Here is a 24,623-nt window from a genome sequence, read left to right as displayed (position 1 = left end):
TCTTAAAAAAAAAAAAAAAAAAAAAAAAAAAAATGCAAAACAAAACAAAAACAAAGTAAACAGAGTCAAGCAGACGGAAGCCTCCCCGACCCCGCAACCCTCAAAATATGCATGCACATGGGCAGATTTTTAGTAATGCTGAATCGATAATCCAGCCTTTTTTGTTGTTGCGTTAACTTTGCTCAGGAGGCTGACTGACGCTCGAAGCATGTTAGGTGAGTTTTTCTCACCATAGCTTTAGGATAAATGTGTGTTTTTTTTTTGTTTACCCTAAGGGAAAACTAATTTCACGTGTTAAGTAAGAGTGCCTGGATCACAGTGACCGATTGTAAATAAAATTCGGAAAATGCGCTCTTATTGGACTCGTCACAATCATTATTTTTGTACTTTTTATAACGGGAGAATGATATAACAATAAAAGCAATCAAATTAATATGGTGTGCACGTAGGTAAACACACTAAAGGTATATATCAACCAAGATAAATATATATCTATATATATTATACACTCTAATTCGTTACAAATCTTGTATATAAATCTTGTTCTCTAGCAAAAAATAAAGTCAAGATATACGTACATATATATATATATATTATTTGATTCGGGTATAGGTAAAAAATACCTAGCAGAGAATAACAACCCAGATTTGAAAGCATAATGTCCATTGAGCCTGAACAAGAGGAACCTGGTCTCGCATAGACGAACAAATGATAGACAATGAAAAAGGGAGAAAAACATTGTCAATGGGCTTTAGAGAGCCCGGCATTATATTGTCAAGGATGAGCTTAACACGATTTCATTGACAAATCCAACTCATTTACACTTTATACTCTATACTAATTTGATTTAAAACAATTCTTTTAATGATTATGTGTGAGTCATCGTTTATATTGTTTACACCTACTGAAATATAAGATATTTTATACATAAACTTGTTATGTATAAACATCCTCGCACAAGAAAATTTTCTTTCGATGTGTTCATATAAAATGATATGTAGATATATCGAAATAATTTGATCTTCTATGAAAAAAGAAAGTTACTTTATATTTCTTAACGCATGATACACTTGCAAATCCGATATTATAAATGCATTAAATTATTCGTCGGAAAAAATTTATGACTATTTTAATAAAAATAAAATATATAAAAATATAGATATATATAAATATCATCGTGTATCCGGATCACGTTACAAGTCATTCGCATTGATTAAAAAAGTTTCGACGTACTACTTAAGAGAATAGTATATCCTTAGCTATCAAAAACATATACATAATATCAACACTTTAATAGCCACACTATTGTTAGGTCGAACATATTAATCGAATATTGTTCTTCGGACGTTAGCGTTTCTTTTAATATCTCTTTTTCAATGATATACGATATTTATCAGTATTAATGTTCAGTCTTACCTCGTAGTATTTTAATTTTTTATTTAATTAAGGTGACATTTGCGTTCCTTTAGAACTACAATGTCTGCTATTAATGATCTCGTCGATACTTTGTTTCAGTTCCTCCATTTCCAAGATATCGAGAGGCAAGGAAGTTTGCGTTGCTATTTCTCTCGCGTTAGTCTGTCCATCCGATTGCATTAACCGCGTTAATTCGGGACAGCAAGATGTTAAGCTAGATGCTAGATCACCCATACCAGCCTTTTTGTACGCGTCTTTTTTCTCTGTTTCGCATTTCAATTTCGTCTCGCTAGATTCTTGCAGTAAATGTTTCAGAATAGCCTCGTCTTGTAACAAATATTTGCTTTTACGACCTTCCCTACTTCTGATATCACTTTCGTGACAATAACTCTTGGCACTTTTGTTGCTCGCTTTACTTTTACTATTTTCTAATGGTTCTTCCGGTTCTAATATCTTCGTTTCTTCATCGGGCTGACTATCGTCGCTGTCGGTGTCTTGATCTTCTTTCTCGACATTGCCCGCTTCTATATCAATATCTTTGTCTCTCATATCTCGATGTCTTTTCTCTTCGCTACTTAAATTTTCATCGCTGCCGCTCTGATCTGGAAATAAAAATGGTAGAAGCATACCCGGGCCTTTCCCTTCGAGCATTTTAGAGTTTAAAACTCTCTCATCTAATCCAGCACTGGCCGATCGTCTCTTCATATTAGGCACTTGAATAGGCGGTATTTTGGATGTACCACCAATGGTCAACGCTGAAAGTATTTGTGCGCCCAACTGACTCTCTTGGGACGTAGTACTACCTCGTCGAAAAAGTGGACCAACTTTTCCAGATCTTGACTTTGCAAAATCTCTTCTACGCTTTCCACGACGTCCACGAGCACTTCCTGCTACTTTCCTCGTTGTTTTCAATTCAGCAATCTGAACGGATATCTGAGAATCCAATGAATTTCTTCTAGATTCCACAGAGACACGTCTCACGCTAAAACTTATTTCAGAATCAACAGAATTTCTTCTGTTGCTAGATACCGAACCCGTTGTTCCACCTACAAGCGCACCTCTCCTTGTTACTAGTTTTGGTAAAGCAGCAGCCCAAGTCGAACTAAAGTCTTGCGAAGCTACCGAATTGAGATCAAAATTCAATCCTACCGGATCTTCGTGAGTATTATGAAAACTAATTGATAAACGACCAGCATTGTTGAAAGTCTTGCGTTTTGCGAAAGCTTGCGCTATAACTTTGTGTTTCTTCAATCTTATCGGTTCTTCCGACTCGCAATTAAACGTCCTAAAAAAAAATTTATAGACTTATATCATCCGATCGTATCAACATTGACAAGAATTACATAATAACATACCGTCGGAGAAATCTAGTCCATGTATCCACCGTAGATCCTGTCCAAACCCACGATGACATAAGTATACCAGCAAAAAATGGTGAAAGTAAATGCAACTGCAACTTGGCAGCACTTGGTCTTGCTTCCATTTTACATTCAGATATTTCTGCATACTTTGTTGTTATCGAACATCTTTAATAATTAAGAAAAAGTTTATTCGAAATTACAAAAACAAGAAATGATAAGCTGCTTAAAACTTTTTTCGTAGAAATTATTTTCTTACATCATATAATCGCGAAAACTTTGTCGCCATTGCCAAGAATGCTGAAATTCATGAATGTGACAATAGCAGGTCACTACAACTGCTGCAAATGTAAAAATGGAAAACAGGCCCATTCTAACGATGGTTTCTCTTATTTTAGAACTTGCTCTTTCTGATATAATTTCCTGGCTACTGATTTTTAAGCGAATCAGCGTGATCAATCCTACGATTAACGAAGCAATGAGTATTCATTTTCTTATAAAATATTATTTCGACATTTTCTCATCGTTGTTACAATTAATACTTACACGTAAGAACATTAGAAGCATGGACGATAAAAGTACATTGTTTTTATAGCACAGAATATAATGAAAACGTACGTATATATCCCGAAAGTAAATCTTACCTCTCGATAAAAAATATCCTCCAACAAGTAATACGATTAACACGGGTCCAAGTAGGAACCAAGCTCTCACTGCATGATTCGTATAACCCACGAAACAGATACCAGTAACGCTATTACCATCTATTTCTCCCAATGCCATAATCGTTACCGTTAAAACAAGCGGTAAGCACCAAGCGATCAGATGGAAATAAGCACCCTTTTTATCGATCCTATCTTGAATTTTACCAAGAGCTTGAAAACTCATATGCCAAGCATATGTTAAAATTACAAACCACACCATTGCAGCCATGAGCGAATAATAAACAAGTACAAAGACAACAACGCAAGATAAGTTTTCTCCGCTGAAAATCACAATATACATATAGTCTATAAATTTTATCACATAAATTTGTCTTTTATAAAAAACCAACCTTGGTTCGCTCATTCTCAATGTCCCATCTTTACGGCATACGATCACATCTCTACTTCCAGGAGTAAATTGTACTAGCCATCCTATACATGATACCATAAAACAACAATTTATGTAAAATATAACTAATGCAGGATATTTATTTGCACTTCTCCAGTCTATTAAAAATGTAACCTGAAATACGTGAAAATAGAATGTTAAACTTTCTGAAAGGTATAGTATTACCGTTTTACACCCTTGGTACATGGTACTTACCACAGTAAAAAAGTTAAACGTACAACAAATACCAGCAGCCCAAGCAATGAAAGAATGGATTTGTTTTTGCTCATCCAATGTAAAAAATGGATCATTGCACTGTGTACCACATCCGTCTACACCCTCAAAAATTGCAAGTGCATTATCAGTAGGGATCAGTGGTTTTAAACATTTACCTGATGTATTGAATTTCAGTTCTCTTATGTCATTTTTACATAATCTTGGAAAAAGTTTTGTATTCTCGCATTTAACAAAATTTGGCCAAATAGTATGATTAAATACTATTCTACAAGGTCCTGATACCATCTTACACATTTCTTGAGAAGGTAAATCAACCGTATCATTTATGCATTTTGGCATAAATATTGAGCATAAAAATGGTTGTACAACTGCCCAACACTTTGGTATATGTCTTAATGCTTGTAGTAAATATAACTTTTCCTTAAAATAAAATAAAATAAAATTGTATATTTTGAATATTAAATAGAAGATAAGTTTACAATTGTAAAAACTCTGTTACTTCAAAACTCTAAACCTATTCTTATATATATTATATATAAAATTCTTAAATTTAAATCATTACACATACCTCAATTATTTTCTGTGTTGTATATTCAGATACAAGATCTAATGTGGTAGATGTATAAGGTAATTTGGTACCCATACAAGTGTTTTTCTGTAAAGGTATGCACTTTGCAGGTCTACGGCAGTTCTCAGAATCAGTAGGTAGTTCTCCCAAAGGATATCTGTCCAGCAGATAATTGGAATCCTTGATTCTGTGTCTGTGGCTCAAATCCAAATCCTTCCATGTTTTATTTTCATTATTAGTATTACCAGTAAAAGTATGTTCCAATTCTGACTTGACTCCATGAAGTATAAGCAAGCAGCATATTAACAAGATCATAATCTAAAATAATAATATCAAAAAACTACAATGTTGAGACACTGAAAGGGATAAACTAAATTACAAAATTAATAAAAAAGAAAAAAAAAAGAAGAAAAAAGAGATGGAACAAAGCGCGCGTATTTTATTTAAAAAGTAGTCAGAGTCACGTGGCTAAACGTAAACAATGAAAAGATTTTTTGTTGAGAGGATGTAAATAATGAAAAAAAATTATACCTCACGCATAGAGATAGAAATATTTTCTTCAGCTAATCTCGATTAGCCACGGAGAAAGGCCTCCCTTTTGTACGGACAAAGTGTCTCGCATCTTCTGGCGGCAGAGCGATAGTCGCGTCCAGTGTACGAACGGCTTGGACCACACACGAGACAAGCTTGCTCTCAGAACCACTTGGACCACCCACGACGGCCGCCGCCGTTCGCCCATACCACACTTCGCATTGTTTCGCATTTCCCAAGTTTGAATGTATCAGGCTGCTAGACAGTTTCATACATAATTCACTGGTAGCGCTACATGTTTCTTTCTTTTTTTTTTTTTCTTTTTTTTTCCTTCTTTTTTCTTTTCTAATCCTTTGACAAATAAATGATACTTGAGTTTTTATATGATAGAAATTTTTTATGAAGTTATATAATATAATAAAATCATTATAATTCTATAGCGTTGAATATTATTAATGTCGCCATATGCAATGCCACGTTATGGCGGTAAAACTTGAAAGATTCAAACCTTTTATTTTTGGTTAAGCGTAAACTGCTATTCTTTTTTTGTTGCTCATAATAGGTTATTTATACAAAATCATGCTGTATACTTTCTCTATCTGCGTCATGACATTTATTTATTTTATTTGTGACATATATTTATTTATTTAAAATGTATGTGCATTTTTTCCCGTTTTAATTTCGTTAGGTTATACATTTTCGGATTTATTATTATCAGTTTGGTTGTTGTTCATCAGTGTCGACATCTACATTTAATCAGAAATTCATGCGCAATGGTGTATGCAAGTGGTGCAGGTGTCATAGAGAGTATAAACGAAATTAAATAGTGTTATCTCTTGGACAAAGCTTTTGATTTCTATGTAAGTCAACAAAATCCAAATTATTAATCGACGAAGTTGGACTCAATGTTGTAAATAGTTTAATAATGCAGTATTTTATCAGTTATTATTAAGTTTCCTTTCTCCGACTTACCAGGAAGTATGATAATTACCCCTATAGTTGATTAGCTGTTGGTCGTGATAATAACATGCTACTAATTTATGATAAGCTTCACCATATACAGCTGCGAATTATTCTAAAATAACGACACGGGCACGAAACGTCGACAGTTTGTAAATGCAGTTTATGTATAAATGATATGTATGATATATAAAAACACCTAAGAGAGAACTTTATTTTACAGTGAAATATTTATCATTCTGCAGAAAAGAATAATAAGGTAAAATAACAAAAATATATTGATTTTCATTGTTATCAAAATTAATTAAAATTAATCAAAGTCAATAACCAATTTTGATTCTCTTTTTTTTTTCGTTAATGTAGCTAAAAATGTTTAATATTTATTACCTTGGATTATATTTATTCTTATTTGGAACTTGCATTGGAGATTATTCTTGGGATAGAAATTGGGATAGAAAATGGCAAATAATATGCCCTAGCTTATATCCTCATGTATTTACAAAATATTTGCCTCGTGGAAATCTTTCTCAAAGTTTTTTCACACCATGGTCTCATGTAACAAGTATGAAACATTGCGTTGCTAGTTGTTGCAATAAATTACGATGTAACGTAGCTCTGATGCATAATAACACGTGTTATCATGTGAAATGTGATAATTCCAAAATGTGCATGCCGTTGTATAGACCTGAGTTACCAAATGAAAACGCACCTAGTATGGTTTTAGTCAAACCAATAAAAGATAATGAAATGTGGAGTGAACTATTAACTCAAGTAAATGATGAAACTGGGTAAATATTTTAGATAATTATTCTGTAAGAAATTCTTTTTCAAACTATTGAAATATTTGTAAAATTCGTATAGACCTTTATTAATGGACAACATTGACGATACCCATGTTGTATTTGAGACTTATAGTGTTAGTTGCATAGATCCATCAGAGTGTGCACCTAACGAAGTATGTATTAGACACGAGGAAAAAGATGACATAGGTATTTGTCAGTGCAGTTTTGGATTCAAAAGGAATATCGCTGGTATATATAGCATTTAATTTTTTCTGTACATAAATATATGTTTGATTACTTTTAAGAATTATTCTACAGTTACAATGTTTGAATTGCAGGTACTTGTGTGGTGTTAGATGATATAGAATCTGCAGAACTTGGTGTTACTCCTCAAATAAGTGGTCAAATTTTAAAAGGTACAACTACATCTGTGAAGCCTACCTTGAAACAGTTGTTGGTATCTGCAGTTTCTAAAGAAGTACGCTTGCCAGAGAATGAAGTAACATTATCAGCATACACAATACCTGCTGAACAAGGCAATGAACATTATAATTATGCTTGGAGTTTACTTAGTCAACCAGAAGGTCATACAGGAACAATGACTGATCAAAATCGTATAACTGTTAAGTTGAGTAATTTATCAGAAGGCTTATATAGATTTAAAGTAGCTGTAAGTAGTCCAAATGCTTATGGAGAAGCCTATGCAAATGTCAGTGTTTTACCACGTAAGTTATTCTATTATTTATATATTTTTTAAAACTACAAAATTTCTCATATTGAAATATTTCTCATTTTTAACTTTTACAAACTAGCTAAAAGAATAAATCAAGCACCAATTGCTATAATTTCACCTGCTTCACAAGTTGTAAAATTGCCCAATACGGGAGCTGTATTAGATGGATCAACGAGTAAAGATGATGATCACATAATTTCTTATCATTGGGAACTGCAACAAGGTCCTATTGGATATCAGCCTAATTTAGTTGATACTCCTACCTTACAACTGGATAATCTCATTGCTGGAAATTATACCTTTAAGCTAACAGTTGAAGACTCTGATCATGTCACAAATTCTACAAAAGCTAATATAACAGTTTTAAAAGTAATCGATTATCCACCAAGTGCGAATGCAGGACAAGATGTTATAATTTATTTACCTCAAAATACATTGATACTTAATGGAAACTTAAGCACAGATGATAGAGGAATAGCAAGCTGGGAATGGACAAAAAGTCCTTCTGATCAAAACAAAGCTGTAGACATGCAATTTACAAGAACTCCTTATTTACATCTATCAAATTTGGTAGAAGGAATGTATACTTTCGTTCTTAAAGTAACAGATGATTCTGGCCAGGCTTCTTCAGCTGAAATTCATGTTTTTGTAAAGCCTCCAACAAATAAACCACCGAAAGGTTAGTTAACAATATAATATTAAACTATTTCATGTAATAATAATTTTTATAATTATTGCCTTGTAGCTAATGCTGGAGAGGATATAACTATTGCATTGCCAGAGACACGAACAGTATTAGATGGTAGAAAAAGCAAAGATGATATAAAAATAGTTTCATATCACTGGAAACAAATGAGGTATAATTATTATATTATATATTATAAATATATCTTGTATTCTATGTCTTTGCTAATGTTTCCTATAACTATATTACTCATACAGTGGTCCCAGTATAGTTGATTTTTCTGCAGTAAATGAATCTATTACAAATGTAACAAAGTTAACTAAGGGAGATTATCTATTCAAACTAACAGTGATCGATGATAATGGAAATAAAGATTCTGACACAGTCGGTGTCAAAGTGACACAGAGTATGTATTCTATTTCCTATTGCATTCTAGATTCTACAATTAATTTATATTAAAATAATATTACTCTACAATGGTTTGTTTCTTCAAAGATAAAAATGCAGCACCTAAAGCAAATGCTGGTGGTGACCAAATTATAATAGCTCCTATCGTTGCCTTAATCCTTAATGGTTCACAATCTTCCGACGATTTACGTATCGGACAGTGGTTATGGACGAGAGAACCATCTAGTCTCGCAGTGGGCACTATAATCGAAGGAACGGATAAATCACCAATATTAATGGTAATAATTTTTATTGTTATAATAGAATAACGATGTAAACTAATATTGCACATAAATAATAATTCTTTCATCTGTGATAGTTAACTGATATCGTGCCTGGCAGATATCTTTTCAAACTTAAAGTAACAGATGAACAAGGATTAAGCAACGAAGATACCGTATCAGTAATTGTAAAATCAGGTGAATAACTGAATTAAAACAGTATTAAGAAAAAATGTATAAGCCTACTAATTAACATATCAATGAATTTACAGACCCTCAATTGCTTCATTTGGTAGAATTGACATTAAATATAGGTGCTAATGTATTAACAGAATCTCAAAAAAATTCTCTGGTTGTAAAATTACAAATGCTATTGCGCGACGAAGCATCTATTATCGTACGGAACTTAAGAGCTGAACCACGTACAGGAAAAGCGGTATTAATATTTTATGTGGAAAAAAAAGGTGGCAAAGAAACGATGTCTGGTCCAGATGTGGTTAAGAGATTAAAACAAAAACTTGAACAAGATTCTGGTTTATTACAACTATCAGTAGCAAATATAGATACTGCATTGTGTCAAAATAATTGTTCAGGTAACAGAAATATTTTCCACGTTACTATGGATATGAATATATATAGCCATAATAATACTAGTATAATCAGGAAGATAATAGAAATATTTTTTGGATAAGGTCATGGAGTGTGTAATCAGGGAACACGACAGTGTATGTGTGAAGCATTTTGGATGCAGAATTTAATACAAAAATATTTTGGTAATGGAGAATCTAACTGTGGTATGTCAATGTCTCTTATGAATTGATACAATTTAATTCACCAGTTATAAATATTTGAAACGTAAATAATTCTGTGATTGTATCTTTTAGACTGGAGTATTTTGTATGTGTTAATAGCACTATTATCCTTGGTTGTTTGTTGGGTTGGACTTATTTGGGGACTTATTTGTTTATGTCAGAGAATATGTACTAGTAAGAGAAGAATATTGCGTCCGAAGAAAAAGCCAGCTCGTTATTCTCTTCTTCAACCAGAACCCGAAGACGATGGTAATATTAATATTAACTTTATATATTGATAAAAAATCAATCCTTTTAATAATTTAAAATTTATTTGGCAGTTCCACACACTAAGATGGTATTATCAGATTCAGATGCTGATTCTTATGATGTCTTGTTTGAACATTGTAAGACAAGAAATAATAGTCACATGAGAAATGGTAAAGCTCGTAATGGTTTGTGAAAGTAAAAACAAAAAAAAATATTTAAGGTAATTAATTAAAATTTAGATGACTCTTTTACGTGTAAGATAATGTATCCCGACATTGTATATTCTTATGTTCCAGTGTTACATTCACAAAATCATGTTGATATAATTAACGCACATGTGTGTAAATTTGGCCAAACATAAAGTACTAGTCAGTTATGGGGCTGTAATCTACACTAAGTACCTTACAATGATAAGAAAATGACGAAACTTAAATCCGAAACTTGTAAAAAGGACCGAACAAAGTAGATAATCTTTGAATATAAAAGTATAATGATATCTCTTCATTGCACTTCAATTATTTATTTCATTATGAATTAATGCAGTATTCATATATTCGTTACGCTTTAAAAAAAAAAAAAAAAAAACTTATTATATATTTGTTGGTAGATATTACCAATTATTTACAGATATAGTTAATGTTACAGAATGGTCAAAACACTGAAAGTTTCTATAAATTACACAATAACGGCCTTGATAAAATATATTTAAATTAATATTTATATATAGTATTTACTTTTAATCTGTAACTCTAATCTATAAACCATTTGTATGTACTATTTACTCTTCGATATTTACATCGTCGATTTTATTTTTACACGTATATGAATATTGAATAAAATTTATTATTCACAGTGCGTGGCAAAAAAATTTTATTGATGCCAGTTTTATATCGGGTAAACAAGTCAGTTTAGATTAGCAGTGATTTATTTCTTTTTTTATAGTATTATTATTTTTGTAGTGCGTGTATATATGTATATATGCACACACACGAATACTTTTTAATATATGTTTATTATGTGATAAAAAAAAAAGAAATGTTTCCTACATTTATTTTATAGAATATAAATATCTATACATAGCAGCCGCCGTTTTCTATCGCTCGCGAAATACCGCGGTCTACTTAAATGTTATTTTTAACCAGATACGTTCTGCTGAAGTTGGGAAGTAGTCTGCAAGACATTCCTACTACCGTAAAGTAAAGTATCAGATTTACCATGAGTTCATTATTAAACAACAATGTGATAAAAAATTAATAAATTCTATTGATTAAATAGTTACTTAAATCAATGGAATTCGTGAATTGTTCAGTTAAGAATCAATTTGAAAATAGTTGCTTCGGTCATGCAAAAACAATTGAAAACGAAAGCGAAAATAATAAATATAATAATAATAATGGGAACGTCATTTCTTTTAACAGGAAGAAAAAAAATAGAAATAATCAATCTATTGTTACAATTGAACCGAAATACGTAAATGTTAATACAAGGTAATAATATAAATTTAAAGTATATATTGTTAATCTATGAAATATAAATGGGTACATAATCTGTCTTATTTACTGTGGCTATAAATAAATAAAAATATGAACACTAAGTGTTATAAAATTAACAATGACTATATTTTAAGAAATGGATTAAGGTGGAGTATGGAACAAAAAATAAATTTACTATCCTATACATTGTCGGATAACGGAAATTTAAGTGATGAATGTAAAGAAGATAAAATGAAAATAATTCGAAATATTCATGAAAATAAAGATTTCTTATGTTCAAGATGTGGTAAAAAAATGCAAGAACCTAGACTTCTTCCTTGCTTACATGCCATGTGTTCTCCTTGTGTCTTTGACTTGATTGGAAAAAGTAAGATGAATTCACTTCTCATAATCTCATTATATATAATCTAACAAAACAAATGATAATTTGCATAATCCAATTATACTTTATAATTTATTTTACAGCTAATAATATTGATACAAGTAAGATGAAAAATAATGATAACATTAATTCAGCATGTAATATTTATGAAAGATGTCCTTTATGTCATTTTTGTCTATCAAATACATGTTTTATAATTCCACCTCCGCATTATCCGCTACAACATAAGCTCGTTATGGATGCTATGCGTCGTAAATTGGCTCATAGAATACTTTGCGATACTTGTTCGGATGAAGTAATAGTAAATATACTTCCTACTGGTAATGATATATGTAGATATTTAATATGTAAAACTAATTCTTTTTTATGATAATTAAAGGCAATTGTACAATGTTGTGTATGTTTGCGCAACTTTTGTTCTGATTGTGGTAATGAGCATGAAGAAAAAACAAGTGTGGAAGTGAAACAAGGCAAACATGTAGTAAAACCTCTCTGGGAAGCAACCAGAATACGTCGTACTATACTTTGTCAAATCCATCCTTCAAATGCATTGAGATACTATTGCAATGCATGCCAGCAGGTTTTATATAATATTTTATCACATATAAAAAAAATATATTTTTATTAAATCAGAAATATCATTGAATACTCTAAATATTAATATAATATTATATTTATAGATATGTTGTAAAGAATGTATGTGGAGTATAGAACATAGAGGTCATGCTAGTGAAAATGCTATTGGGGCTGGAAGGAGAGCTGCTGCATATATAACAGCAATGCTTGAAAAAGCAAAAATTCTTTTAAATTCTCTACTTATACGTTACAACGAAGATATATTTTCAAATGACATTTATAACGAGCAAGAACATTTCATTGATCAATGGTATGTTAAATAATCATACATTCCTTATGTCATGAATAAATATTTGATATTTATACGCACAATCAAAATATATGATAAATTGTCATGTGACTTAAACAATGTGATGATAAGATATATGATCTATCATCATTAATTATAAGACTGTCATTTGAGGTACAGTTATATAGTAACTATATTTTTAATAATAATCAATTGTTATGAATACCAACTATATATATATGTAAAAATGTGGACTTACAATGAAAATAATATTTATTTGTACATTTACATAAAACATATATAGTAATTTATGTAATAATATTATCTACTATAAGTATTTGCAGCTAATATTTTCAGACAGACATAGACAGGACACACGGTAAGTATTAAAGTAAAAACTGGTATTTATATCGTCGAGTTATTAAACAACGTCCATTGCGTAAGAGCGATCCACAACAGGACCAATGATTCGAACCAGGGTGACCAACATGTCCATGTCCACATCCACGATACCCACCTTTCATTAAATCATTTATCATAATTATTCGCACAGTACGAATTTAAAAAAAAAAAATAAATAAATATATACAAGGATTTTTACCTGGCATTCTTCCCCCACAGGCACAAACAACATCTTTTTTTCCACCACTTGAACAAAATGTGCAACAATGATAAATACCACTGTGTCCTTGATTTAATAGAAATAATTTTTTGTCATTATTAGAAACATCTAAAAAAAAAAAAAAAAATTATCTAAAACATTTTCCATTTTTTTCTTATTTTTTATTTTTTAAATAGATGTGAAGTAAAAAGAGGTTACCACATTGCTTGTTTTCTGAAGAATCTGGTACACCTAAAAATTTTAACCTTCTTGCGATTACATTAACAAGACTCAATATTTCAACTTCTGAACTATCAACAAATAATTCATTTATAAAAGAAATAGCATCTAAGATATGTCTAGCCCTCCAGAGTCTAGCATATTCCTGTATTCTTTTTCGAGCTTGTTTTGTCCATATTGACATGGATACATGATTTTGTGGATCTGATTCATATTTAATTGGATCTTCAGAATACCTAAACAGAGAATCTTATATTACACTTATTTACTGAATATAATATTAAAGCTTAATTACATAAATTTATCATATATAAATGATTAAATTGTCATGTGATATCAATCTCCATTTTATGCAGATGAATATTTCTATTTTATATATAAAATTTTATATTGTCATTTGAGGTACTATTTTGAAAATTAATTCAGAAAGGTACATGTTTCAGTTATTATATATAATATGCATAAATTAAACAATGATTTATGTATAAAAATTATTTCGCGTGAAGATTCCATTGCTTAAAATATCGATAAAATCGTAATTTGACGCACGATCAGGGATCATTTCGACACCACATTTAATCAAATTTTAAATAAAATATTGATATTACACACTTATTACAAACTAAATTACTAATACTATGTACTTGTAAAAATCTTCTTAAAAATTTAGTCAAAATGTAAAGCACTTAAGATGGTACATCTTAAAATAAAATATAAATTTAAAAATATCTTTTATAGATGGCACTGTTAGAAAACAATATGAATCTAGATGCTGATCGTAGAATATGAATTTAAAATTAATATTATAGATATTTTTTATTACATTTTTTCATAGAGAAAACATGAATTTAAATAATATAGACCTTAATATAGAGTAAGTAACATAAATTATTAAAAAGAAAAATTATGTTTACAATTAGGCTTAAAATTAATTTAACACATTGTTGACCGATAAGTATATTCGTGTTTGCACATGGATATAGCTTATGTAATTATTAAAATATAAAATTGTCTAAATCGTTATTATAATATTTTTTACTATATAGATAGTATTTTTTTAATTGTGATATTTTTCTAAATTTTTAATATTTTAATAACAATTTTAATTTAATCATGGACACAGTCAATATAAAGCATTATTTTTTGCATATAATAGCCAATTAACAATTTGTGTTAATTATAATTAATAATATATTTAGTAAAAGCTACAATCAAGCGCTATTGTCAAGAAATCTTCAAATTCAATAGAAATACTTCCTTTTCTATCTGTATCTCTAGCTTTGAATGCACCTGTAAGATAATGATAACTTAATGATAAAACAATGATTTTATAACTAAAATAATAATTAATATAAATTTTAATTTAATAATATAATAGAAAACTTAAAAAAATATATAAATTTATGTTTTTATCAATAGGTGATACATAAATTTTTTTACCTGTAAATTTGTCTAATTGAATACAAAAAACAATAAATTGATCGACACTCATACTTTGACAATTACCAGGATCACATTTTTGCATAAGAAATTGTACAAATTTAGGACTAACTTTATAACCCATTTTTATTAATACTTCATTTAATTCATTTTCCTGTATACTTCCAGAATTGTCAAGATCAATACTACGTAAAAAGTCAATCCAAGAATTTATATATTTAAACACATCTTGAAATTCTACTACATCTATAGTACCATTTTGTTTATGACCAAACATATCTAAACATAGAAATAAAAAATTATAAATAATTACCATGTCAATTATCCTAATGTACTTTAGATATATACTATATATTTACTCACTAATCATCAATTTGCAAGCTGATTCTGAAAATGTTCCACCTTTTCCGTTTGCTAAAGCAGCTTGTAACTCAGTTGCTGTAATTCTACCACTTCCATCTTTGTCAACTAAGGCAAACCATTGTTGCACCTCTGGTCTTATCTGACTTTCTGAATTATATTCATACATGTTCTATAAATCAAAAAATGATAAATGAATCAGAAGTTTAAGTTAAAAGTTCTGATATCGAAATGGTATTTCAGAAATGAACTTATGAAATGTCTTTACTGGATATGTCTCCAAATTGTATTCCTTTTATGCTTTTAATTACAGATCACCTGATAAACTATTATTACTGTCATATGCTTATTAATTACAGCTTTCATTACTTTCAAAGAAAAACTGCTGCAGTGTATATATACGACAATACATCGTCCATGCGATCTACTATATGTTTTACTCACACAGGTATGCACGATGTAAACTAATTAACCTTGAAAATACGCGGGAAAATGTTAGAAAACAAAATAAAAAGGTCACTAGGCCGTAACATAAAAATTGATTAAAAGTTTTTATTCAACGAAAAAAATGTGAGAAGTATTAATACGTACTATATCTAATACTTAAATGATTAAAATCTTTGCGAATAAATTTTTATATTTTCTTTTGCTTTTCTTTTTTAAATAAGATCACTTGTATCTATCTTGTCGAGGGAGTATTTGCAAATACAAATATATTTTTTATCTATGCTCGTAATAAGAAGAGATTTATTATTGAAGGTATCTGCCAAAATGGGATACAAATTGATTGTGTATTTTGCATAAATTAAAACAAAAAAGATTAAACAGAATATTTAAGGCTGTTCATTACTCTTAGTTTTATAATGGTTTACGCCAACAATGAGAACAGGCGTAATTCTTGATCGATTTTGATGAACAAAATCTCATTTTAAGAACGATGATTTAATCTAACGCCCTGTTTTTTCAAATTTTTGAAAAACCTTTATTTTCCTTTAAAAAACGATATTTTTTCGAAAATAGTTTATGCATAAATAAAAAGAATCTATGTTTCGATTGTGTTTATATTCTTATTGATATGAGTGAGCATCATTTTGAACGACGAATACGCCACCTTACGAGCTCTATGTTAGTCGTTCACGACCATTGTAGTGTACCGTAATTTATGTTTTAACAGTTCGTAATAAGTACTGACTCTAGAAATACAAGAAAAATTGTTATTTTTTATTCGATAATTTATTATTTAATTCGGCCATACTATGGACGATTTACAGAATTATAAATTGCAACTTCAACAGGTAATAACCTTTCGAATTTTTCCTTAACATCGTATTGACATTATGTTATCAACATCTTGCCTTTGATGTGTTCTTCATCGTTTTATGAAATTGCTGAACAAAGATTACGTTTTATTTTTTTATATTATAGGTAGAAGCAGCTCTTACGACAGACCCAACCAATGAGGAACTTTTAAAATTAAAAATCGATCTCGAAGAAGTAATAGAGCTGACACATGATTTAATTAAATCACAACAACAGGAAAAAAGGCAAGCCAATGGCATGGATGCTAAAGATCCTATTTTGCTTGCAGTGTTAGCCAATAAATGGAAAGTGGGCGATCAATGTATGGCTCCATGGAGCGAGGATGGCAAGTGAGTTTTGAACGACCAAGTGTGTATGAATTGTAATATGTATTATTTATAAATTATTTCATTGAATATCTTTATTTTATTTGTAGATATTATGAAGCAACGATAGATGCAATAAGTGAAGATGGAGTCGTGAACATAACTTTCAATGAGTACAAAAATACTGATGTTACGATGCTCAGTCAACTCAAGTCAATAGCTAAGAGGCCAGCATCGGATTGGGCAGATCAGAAATCAAAGTAAGTTATATAGAAAGAAGTTTTATTATCAAATTTCAGTTTATATTAATAAGCACTGTTCAATATTTGTGGAACATGAAGGGATAATTATTAAATTATAAAGCTGTTACTAATCCATCATTTTTCTCTTCGTACTTGAATTCCCAATTGGCCACGATAATAACTCTACTGTATGGTGTGCTTCCATCTGAAATCCAATTATTGTTCATTTGATCCCTTGGTGTCCCGCTGTCTGTGTACTTCTGTGGATTCCAGGAAAAGGTAACGGGATACGATAGACTATTTCTACAACAAATTTTTTCTTTATTTTATTATGATTCCTAATAAAGTATAAGTATTGTTACAGATGTATTAGGAACAGCAGTTGCAAACATGGAACTACATATCTATTATTACGTGTACTTTTTATTTTTTTATAATAAAATTTTTTCAGATTTTTATATGTACTTTTTATTTTTTGTATTATGAACTTTGTTCATGCAAGTAAATTAATAAGAGAATGCATAGTGCTTCATTGCGATGACTATGCATTAAGATATTATAATACTAAATTTGCAAATTTAAAAATTTTATTGTGTATTATTGTGTATAATACTACGGTTGTATTGCATTCAATGATGAATTTATTACCTTACAGAAAAATGCAAGCAGCTGCTATTGCAGGAGCTGATCCAAATAAGCAAAGAGAATATCTTAAGAAAAAAAAACAAAGAAAGCTACAACGATTCAAGGAACTTGAAGAAGAGCGTGAAATGGAAAAAAATAAGTGGTTAGCTTTTACGAATAAGGTAAGTGATGGAAAAAAATAATATTTCTTTTTATAGATGTACAAACAAATTGTGTAATTAATATTTCATTTGTTATTAGTCGTCAAAGAAAGGTGTAATAAAGAAAAGTATATTTGCAACACCAGAGAATGTAAATGGAAGAGTAGGTATTGGTACATGTGGCGTAAGTGGTCGAGAAATGACTAAGTTTAGTAATGGTGAAAAATGGAGGAGAGGAGCGTGAATATTAATGTAAATAAAAAAATCACACATTCTGTGAGATAGAATTTTGAATTATTGTTACATTTGATCATTCAGTTTCTATGAGAACTGAGATTGTATGTTTCGTTTGTGAGAATGGTCAATAGGCACAGAAAAATGAAATAATCAATAATAATATCTGAGTGTGCACAGGTATGTATAAGTTTATTGAATGAAAAATTTCACTTTAATAAATTCTGACATTATTTTGCATTTTTTAACCTACACTATTGAAGGATGAGTGTCATGAATGAGTGTTTCTAGATTAATGTCTTTGTAAGTATGATTTGTTTATAATCAATTAATGATAAAAATAAATGTATATTTTAATGTCATGCTTTTGAATTCTCTTGCAATTGTGTAGTGATGTTTAAATAATTTTAAAGTAATAATTTTAGTAAATATCGATTTGTGAAGTTTAACGACCAGTTGGAGTGATAAGAAGAATAACAAACGACTGGAGAATTCAGCCTATTTTGATAAGCGACATTGTAACATGATATTTTGATAAATCAGCATCTTGACTCTTTTAAAAGTTAATCACATATATTTAAAATTATTATAAACTATAATCTTTTTTTTAATATTATACATTTATTTAACCTATATATATAAAGATTGTGTAATATACAATGCAATATTATAATGTAATGTAATTTCAATGATTTGTAAATCATGGAGATATAATTGAAATTATATATATAATTCGTGCATTTATGAATCGATCATTGATCTTCATTAGTCGAGGTACTATCACTTTGTTTTATACATATTGTCATGATATATATACGATATTTTAAAGAGTTAATTTGTAGAAACATATAATGTGTGGAGATTAGAAATAGGAAGGCTATAAGATTTTACAGTGATGCATTTTTGTCTTTTTAAAGAAAATTTCACTTGCATTTATAGAGTATTAGAATATATAGAATAATTTCTTCTTTTAAACTTTTTACAATTTGGTTCTACCTGTGTGATGTGATTATTGCCTGTAAGATAAAAGTGAAATAATGTATATAATTGTAATAATCAAGTGGTAAATTCTTTTTATTAACTATAGTTATACACTATCATTTAATACTTACTATCAGATTCTATTCTTTCTACTGGTAGTACATCACTAAAGTTTTCATCAACCATATCTATAGTATTCTTTGTGCTATTCTCGCATGCACTATCGTCCTCGTACGTGGTAGAGATATCACTAGATTCCAATGTGCTTTCTAATGTTGATTCTATTAGTGTTTCATTTACCTTTTTTTCCTTCGAATCTAGTATAATTTGCAATAATACTGATGGATCATCTATCCCCAAAGTATTACAAAATTTTGTAGTTTGATTATTTATTATTAATTTTGGTATTTCATTTTGGTCATCCATTAACTCTGGGTCATAAGGTTTAACAGTTTGTACAAAATTTATTGGCACTTTTAAATCATAATTAAATTTTTTTAATACATTCTCCTTTTCTTCAGTAGTTGGTGTGTATGTCCATCTACTATTGCCATTTTGTCCAGGCATGTAATGAATTCCATTTTTAACACTAAGCAGGTGATTTGTTAAATAAAGAATTGTTAACCATTCTAAATCATAGCTGAGAGTTAATGGTAAATTTGGATTATGGTTTATTTCTACAACTTGAAGAAACTTTCTTTTTGGTAAACACTTATCCAATGCTAAAAATTTGGTTACTCTTGTACCATCTTTTTCAGGGATAAGTGCCGCAAATTTACAGTGTAAATGTGCAGAGAACCAATATGATGGGTAGTGGTATCTCAAAAGTTCCATGTTTGCTGGACTGCCAAGTGTGTTGTTTTTAATATCAGTCCTACAATATAATATTTTATATACTATATGTTGTTTTTAGATTTTTAAACCTAAATTGAAGTGCAATAACAAAAGATAAATACTTAAAATATGGTTTGCCCTTTAAAAGCTTATCTTCATTTCCATACTTTGTTACTCCATTTGGCCAATCATGAGATAAAAAAATATCGATTTTACCAGATATCTATTTAGTAAAAATTTGAAATTTCTTATAAATAATATGTTATATATGATTTACAATTGTTAATAAGTGTAAAGGTGAATACATTTATGTTTATGATTACCTGTTTCAATCGAAATATTTCTATGTTTCTAATATGATAAACGCTGCGAATTGTGCTTTTTGTATATGGCGGCTTTTCGTGATGTCCTTGCATCCAATCTTGACTCTTATAAATACCAGAAATTCCAGCAATCCTAATCCCACCTATTTTTATAACATTGGCATAGCCAAGATAATAAATATTAGGAGCAACCCATCCACCATATGGTAATTCTTGAAGATAATTCGAAGCTTCATGATTACCACCAATAAAAATAGTTAATAATGGAGCAACCTTTTCTCCGGAGTAATATCTATGAGGGATTTATACAATTAATTACTAAATGAATAGTAAAAATAGCTTTAATAATAATATTAATGATACTACATATTGTTAACAGATTTTGATTTTTTGTCATTTATACTTACTTGTAAAAAGTGCACATGTCTTTGTATTTATTAGGTACTGCCATACATTTTAAGTCACATAAATTCCTCGTTGATTGAAAATCTCCACAGCATATAAGTAAATCTATTTTTTTTCCATTGACTTTTTCAATCTCCTGTATAGTATCATATATAATTTCTAATTCCCCATGAGCACATCCTTCAATTGCGATTCTCATGTTGTAATTCAGAATAGTGGATTACAAAAAAAATTAATTTCACTTTTTGTTTATATTTACAGTAAACTAAACAAAATCTTTATATCTTTTCCTTTTTATTTCTTGGTTATAATAGTACAACATCCATAATCAAACGTAGAACCAAATCTGAAATCAAAATGTAATATAGAAAAAAAAATGTAATTTGTGTATATTATGTATAATTAATACAATATATCAAACAATGACAACATTATCATTATGATTAATTTACATGCTTCGATATTTCGTTTTTATACAAAAAAATTAGTTTAATCGAACAATGTTAAAAAATAATAATTACAACAACAAAGATGTTATATATATTATATATTTCATTTTTTACATATTCAGTTTATATTTAGAAGTAAATTTAGACCTCTTACAATTTAACAAAAGTGTAACTTAACCAAACTTTCTAATGTCTCTAGTATCGTTTTTACGAAGTCAACTTAATGGCCGTATCTTTGGCTCTTCGCTTTATTTTTCCATTTATTTGATTTCGGATCAAACGTATCGTAGCTTAATGTGTATGAAAGTATATAAAAAATTATACTAAGAAATAAATTAAATTAAGAATCTAATTTATAAAAAGTGTAATACATATACTTTATTTTGACACGTTTAATAAAATTAAAAATTATAATCTTTTAGGTTATATTTAAAAAAACAAAAAATGTTCAAACAGGCTTTTAAAGCTTCATTGAAATTTGATGTTTCATTAAGTAAATAAAATTTTATAATAATAATAATATTCCATTTTAGTGTAATATATTTGTAATTGAATCAATTTTTACAGGCATTTTAAAAGAAGTAAAAAATACATTTTCTGCTTCTCAATGGCATTGCAAAAGATTAATAAATACTTCCTCCAAATCAAAGTGGGATCTATTAAGTGCTGTATGTCTTGAACGTCATCCGATTGTTACAAAACCTATGAATGAAATAGAAACAAATTATTATAATTTATTAAAAAGGATAGAGTATGAAAATAGTATGAAGTCAGACCATGAGCTTAAACTTGAAAAGGAGAAACTTGAACAGAATCAGCCATTAGAATTAAATATTGCAGATACTGACGTTGTTTCATTGCAAACAGCGCAAGAGTTTGAAGACAGTTGTCAAGAAGAATTAAAAAATTTTCAATTTGCATCTAGAATTACAGGTACATAAATAGGATATTGTTTTAATATTATTTCTAATGTATTTCTATATATATTTGAAAATGTGTATTATAATTGAAAATGTACTTTAATAATTTATTATAAAAACTATAAATAAGAATATCTCCATCAAGATATATTTTTTATTTCAGAATTTGATAAATCTAATGACAAAACTAGCCATATGTATAAATTAGACAAAACATTAGTTTTACTTGTAGAACAAAATGTCAACAATATTGCTTCTTGGATTCCACCTCAAGGTCTTAGAAAAGATGGAGAAACAATGAGGCAAGTCAGTATCTAAAGTCAGTAAAATTCTTATATATTTGATAAAAATACAGTATTGAGAAAATTTTTTATATTAAAGGCAGCAGAAAGAGTATTGCAAGAATTTTGTGGTACAGAAATGACGGTTAGATTTTATGGAAATGCACCAATTGGTTTCCATAAATATAAATATTTAGAGCAAAATAATAAAGGAAGTGACAAGTGTGGAGCAAAGGTATTTTATTTTTTAGCTCGATATATAGATGGATCCATTGCGAGCGATAAAAAGTACCAATGGTTAAGTAAGGAAGAATTAAAAAAAACTATACCTCCTAAATTTTATCAACACGTATCAGAGTTTTTAATATTTGAGTAACCAATATTATAGAATTATTTACTTGCTTTTACTATAATAAATAAATTATCTATTGTAAGGCAAAAATGTTGTTGTAAAAATGTTGTAAAATAAAATATAAACCCTGTTAATAGTTTTTTATCACATAATTTATGGCGCTTTTCATTGATATGTAAAAAAACGTAGTTACGTTTAATTCATGTATACGATTGGCTGATACGAGAATAACGCGACCAATTGAAAATCACCTTAGTTCAACTCAATGATTAGCGCTGCAAGCATACGAATTTATCATATTCGATAGAAAGTGTGGTGTCATTCGTGGCCGATTGTAGTTGATCCTAATTTCTTTTAAAAGTTTAATTTTTGTTTCTTACAAAACATGGCTCTTTATACTCAGAGCAAAATATCACGAGGTTTACCTGATTATGAAAGAGAAGGAATTAAGCAAATGAATTTCAGCCCTTATGCTGATAATGGAGGGTAAAATATAAGATAACCTAATATTGTTTAAAACCAATGATTTTCAAAATCAAAGTATGGATTCAATTCAATTAATTCATACAGTTTTAATTTATTTAATTCATTCGTTCGTATATACGTATATATCGATAAATATAATAAAATTTATTAATATATTTGTCATATTTTTATGAGTCCAATTAATGTTTCATATTAATTAATTGTTATACATTAATTTTTTTGTTGAAATTTTTTAGGAGTGTGGTTGCTCTTGCTGGTGATGATTTTTGCATAATTGCTGCAGATAATCGACTTAGTACAGGGTATTCTATTTGTACTCGAGAACAAGAAAAATTGTTTCCTCTGTCAGATACTACTGTTTTAGGTTGCTCTGGTTGTTGGTGTGATACATTAAGTTTGACCAGATTATTATCTGCTCGCATGCAGGTAATTGACTTTAAAATTAGAAAATGTAAATATCTGTATTAATTTATAATTTTACTACAATAACTTTAACAGATGTACGAGCATGAACATCAAAAAAAGATGTCAACACCAGCTGTAGCACAAATGCTTTCAGCTATGCTATATTATAAAAGATTTTTTCCCTATTATGTCAGTAATGTACTTGCTGGATTAGATGAGAATGGGAAAGGATGTGTCTATAGTTATGATCCGATAGGACACTGTGAAAGATCTACATACAGAGCTGGTGGATCCGCTGGTGCACTTTTACAACCTCTTCTTGATAATCAGGTATATTATGAATATTTATAAACAACAGGAAGTATATATAAACAAAAGGAAGTAACTTGATAAAAATGATTTCAATTTTTTTTTTTATGTAATTTTTAGATTGGATATAAAAATCAAGAAGACATTAAAGTTGAATTACTTACACAAGAAAAGGCTTTGTTAGTACTGAAAGATGTTTTCATATCTGCCGCAGAAAGAGATATTTATACTGGTGATGGGATAAGCATAAAAATTATTACTAAAGATGGTGTAAAAAGTAGCAGCTTCCCATTGAGAAAGGATTAAAATATTGAATATAATATATGAATTATTATGGTGATATACAAATAAAGTCTTTGCTTTCATATACACTGTGGTGTTTCACATATAATCATAATTACAGATATTTATATGCAAATATTATATAAAGATAAAATGTCACTTTTTTATACTAAAATATGTATACACGCAAAATAGCTAATAGTAGAGTACTTCTATCCATATACGGTTTTATGCTCGT

At 29.2% G+C, this 24,623-nt stretch overlaps 8 protein-coding genes and 1 long non-coding RNA gene across 18 annotated transcripts; 5 read left to right on the top strand and 4 right to left on the bottom strand.

Moving 5' to 3' along the window:
- Window positions 1-8: 8 nt before the first annotated feature.
- On the bottom strand, window positions 9-5,540 carry LOC122636370 (protein smoothened). Its single transcript, XM_043827519.1, has 7 exons — window positions 5,203-5,540; window positions 4,672-4,989; window positions 3,829-4,523; window positions 3,419-3,759; window positions 3,034-3,235; window positions 2,772-2,942; window positions 9-2,701 (listed from the first exon to the last, which is right to left on the bottom strand). Exons 1-7 carry the CDS (start codon window positions 5,209-5,211, stop codon window positions 1,444-1,446), a joined length of 2,994 nt encoding a protein of 997 aa, XP_043683454.1. The 5' UTR covers window positions 5,212-5,540; the 3' UTR covers window positions 9-1,443.
- A 376-nt stretch (window positions 5,541-5,916) lies between these two features.
- On the top strand, window positions 5,917-10,943 carry LOC122636371 (dyslexia-associated protein KIAA0319). Its single transcript, XM_043827521.1, has 15 exons — window positions 5,917-6,062; window positions 6,386-6,421; window positions 6,526-6,950; window positions 7,024-7,193; window positions 7,283-7,669; window positions 7,757-8,356; window positions 8,423-8,534; window positions 8,620-8,768; window positions 8,858-9,048; window positions 9,129-9,228; window positions 9,303-9,623; window positions 9,723-9,824; window positions 9,915-10,091; window positions 10,163-10,311; window positions 10,388-10,943. The coding sequence occupies exons 3-14, from the start codon at window positions 6,532-6,534 to the stop codon at window positions 10,282-10,284; spliced, it is 2,850 nt and encodes a 949-aa protein (XP_043683456.1). The 5' UTR covers window positions 5,917-6,062; window positions 6,386-6,421; window positions 6,526-6,531; the 3' UTR covers window positions 10,285-10,311; window positions 10,388-10,943.
- A 144-nt stretch (window positions 10,944-11,087) lies between these two features.
- Window positions 11,088-12,920, top strand: LOC122636379 (tripartite motif-containing protein 45-like). Its single transcript, XM_043827550.1, has 5 exons — window positions 11,088-11,578; window positions 11,719-11,951; window positions 12,050-12,267; window positions 12,346-12,546; window positions 12,647-12,920. The coding sequence occupies exons 1-5, from the start codon at window positions 11,379-11,381 to the stop codon at window positions 12,863-12,865; spliced, it is 1,071 nt and encodes a 356-aa protein (XP_043683485.1). The 5' UTR covers window positions 11,088-11,378; the 3' UTR covers window positions 12,866-12,920.
- A 166-nt stretch (window positions 12,921-13,086) lies between these two features.
- Window positions 13,087-15,923, bottom strand: LOC122636386 (peflin). Of its 4 annotated transcripts, none has more exons than XM_043827568.1 (7): window positions 15,741-15,923; window positions 15,476-15,644; window positions 15,113-15,391; window positions 14,222-14,962; window positions 13,652-13,908; window positions 13,433-13,561; window positions 13,087-13,348 (listed from the first exon to the last, which is right to left on the bottom strand). In XM_043827568.1, exons 2-4 carry the CDS (start codon window positions 15,639-15,641, stop codon window positions 14,868-14,870), a joined length of 540 nt encoding a protein of 179 aa, XP_043683503.1. In that variant the 5' UTR covers window positions 15,642-15,644; window positions 15,741-15,923; the 3' UTR covers window positions 13,087-13,348; window positions 13,433-13,561; window positions 13,652-13,908; window positions 14,222-14,867. The 4 variants fall into 4 exon arrangements, with proteins under 4 accessions (XP_043683503.1, XP_043683504.1, XP_043683502.1 ...); XM_043827569.1 differs by having other exon boundaries at window positions 14,285-14,962; XM_043827567.1 differs by having other exon boundaries at window positions 14,317-14,962.
- Window positions 15,924-16,583: 660 nt separating this feature from the next.
- On the top strand, window positions 16,584-19,100 carry LOC122636385 (survival of motor neuron-related-splicing factor 30). 4 transcript variants are annotated; one of them, XR_006328932.1, is made up of 7 exons: window positions 16,584-16,767; window positions 16,898-17,121; window positions 17,208-17,357; window positions 17,995-18,145; window positions 18,225-18,538; window positions 18,650-18,661; window positions 18,784-19,100. XR_006328932.1 is itself a non-coding variant. In XM_043827563.1 (5 exons), the coding sequence occupies exons 1-5, from the start codon at window positions 16,729-16,731 to the stop codon at window positions 18,366-18,368; spliced, it is 708 nt and encodes a 235-aa protein (XP_043683498.1). In that variant the 5' UTR covers window positions 16,584-16,728; the 3' UTR covers window positions 18,369-18,720. The 4 variants fall into 4 exon arrangements, 1 of the variants encoding a protein (XP_043683498.1); XR_006328931.1 differs by having other exon boundaries at window positions 18,622-18,661; XR_006328930.1 differs by having other exon boundaries at window positions 18,225-18,661.
- Window positions 18,860-21,624, bottom strand: LOC122636377 (lariat debranching enzyme). 3 transcript variants are annotated; one of them, XM_043827543.1, is made up of 6 exons: window positions 21,505-21,624; window positions 20,904-21,247; window positions 20,497-20,788; window positions 20,296-20,396; window positions 19,471-20,213; window positions 18,860-19,374 (listed from the first exon to the last, which is right to left on the bottom strand). In XM_043827543.1, exons 2-6 carry the CDS (start codon window positions 21,098-21,100, stop codon window positions 19,292-19,294), a joined length of 1,416 nt encoding a protein of 471 aa, XP_043683478.1. In that variant the 5' UTR covers window positions 21,101-21,247; window positions 21,505-21,624; the 3' UTR covers window positions 18,860-19,291. The 3 variants fall into 3 exon arrangements, with proteins under 3 accessions (XP_043683478.1, XP_043683477.1, XP_043683480.1); XM_043827542.1 differs by having other exon boundaries at window positions 21,423-21,557; XM_043827545.1 differs by lacking the exon at window positions 21,505-21,624 and adding an exon at window positions 21,354-21,369.
- On the top strand, window positions 21,548-22,985 carry LOC122636380 (39S ribosomal protein L46, mitochondrial). Of its 2 annotated transcripts, none has more exons than XM_043827552.1 (5): window positions 21,548-21,656; window positions 21,773-21,843; window positions 21,918-22,283; window positions 22,434-22,576; window positions 22,652-22,985. In XM_043827552.1, exons 2-5 carry the CDS (start codon window positions 21,795-21,797, stop codon window positions 22,925-22,927), a joined length of 834 nt encoding a protein of 277 aa, XP_043683487.1. In that variant the 5' UTR covers window positions 21,548-21,656; window positions 21,773-21,794; the 3' UTR covers window positions 22,928-22,985. The 2 variants fall into 2 exon arrangements, with proteins under 2 accessions (XP_043683487.1, XP_043683486.1); XM_043827551.1 differs by having other exon boundaries at window positions 21,570-21,648.
- LOC122636388 lies at window positions 21,873-23,005 on the bottom strand. The gene is made up of 2 exons (XR_006328933.1): window positions 22,881-23,005; window positions 21,873-22,052 (listed from the first exon to the last, which is right to left on the bottom strand). It is a non-coding gene; the product is annotated as an uncharacterized LOC122636388 (long non-coding RNA).
- Window positions 23,006-23,156: 151 nt separating this feature from the next.
- On the top strand, window positions 23,157-24,472 carry LOC122636382 (proteasome subunit beta type-1). The gene is made up of 4 exons (XM_043827553.1): window positions 23,157-23,389; window positions 23,626-23,815; window positions 23,888-24,124; window positions 24,224-24,472. The coding sequence occupies exons 1-4, from the start codon at window positions 23,289-23,291 to the stop codon at window positions 24,407-24,409; spliced, it is 714 nt and encodes a 237-aa protein (XP_043683488.1). The 5' UTR covers window positions 23,157-23,288; the 3' UTR covers window positions 24,410-24,472.
- The last annotated feature ends 151 nt before the right edge of the window (window positions 24,473-24,623 follow it).

The sequence above is a fragment of the Vespula pensylvanica genome, chromosome 21 (assembly GCF_014466175.1).
Source record: "Vespula pensylvanica isolate Volc-1 chromosome 21, ASM1446617v1, whole genome shotgun sequence".
Lineage (NCBI taxonomy): Eukaryota > Metazoa > Arthropoda > Insecta > Hymenoptera > Vespidae > Vespula > Vespula pensylvanica.
Note: the sequence above shows the minus strand (reverse complement) of the source record. Positions and strands in the feature narration are given on the sequence as shown.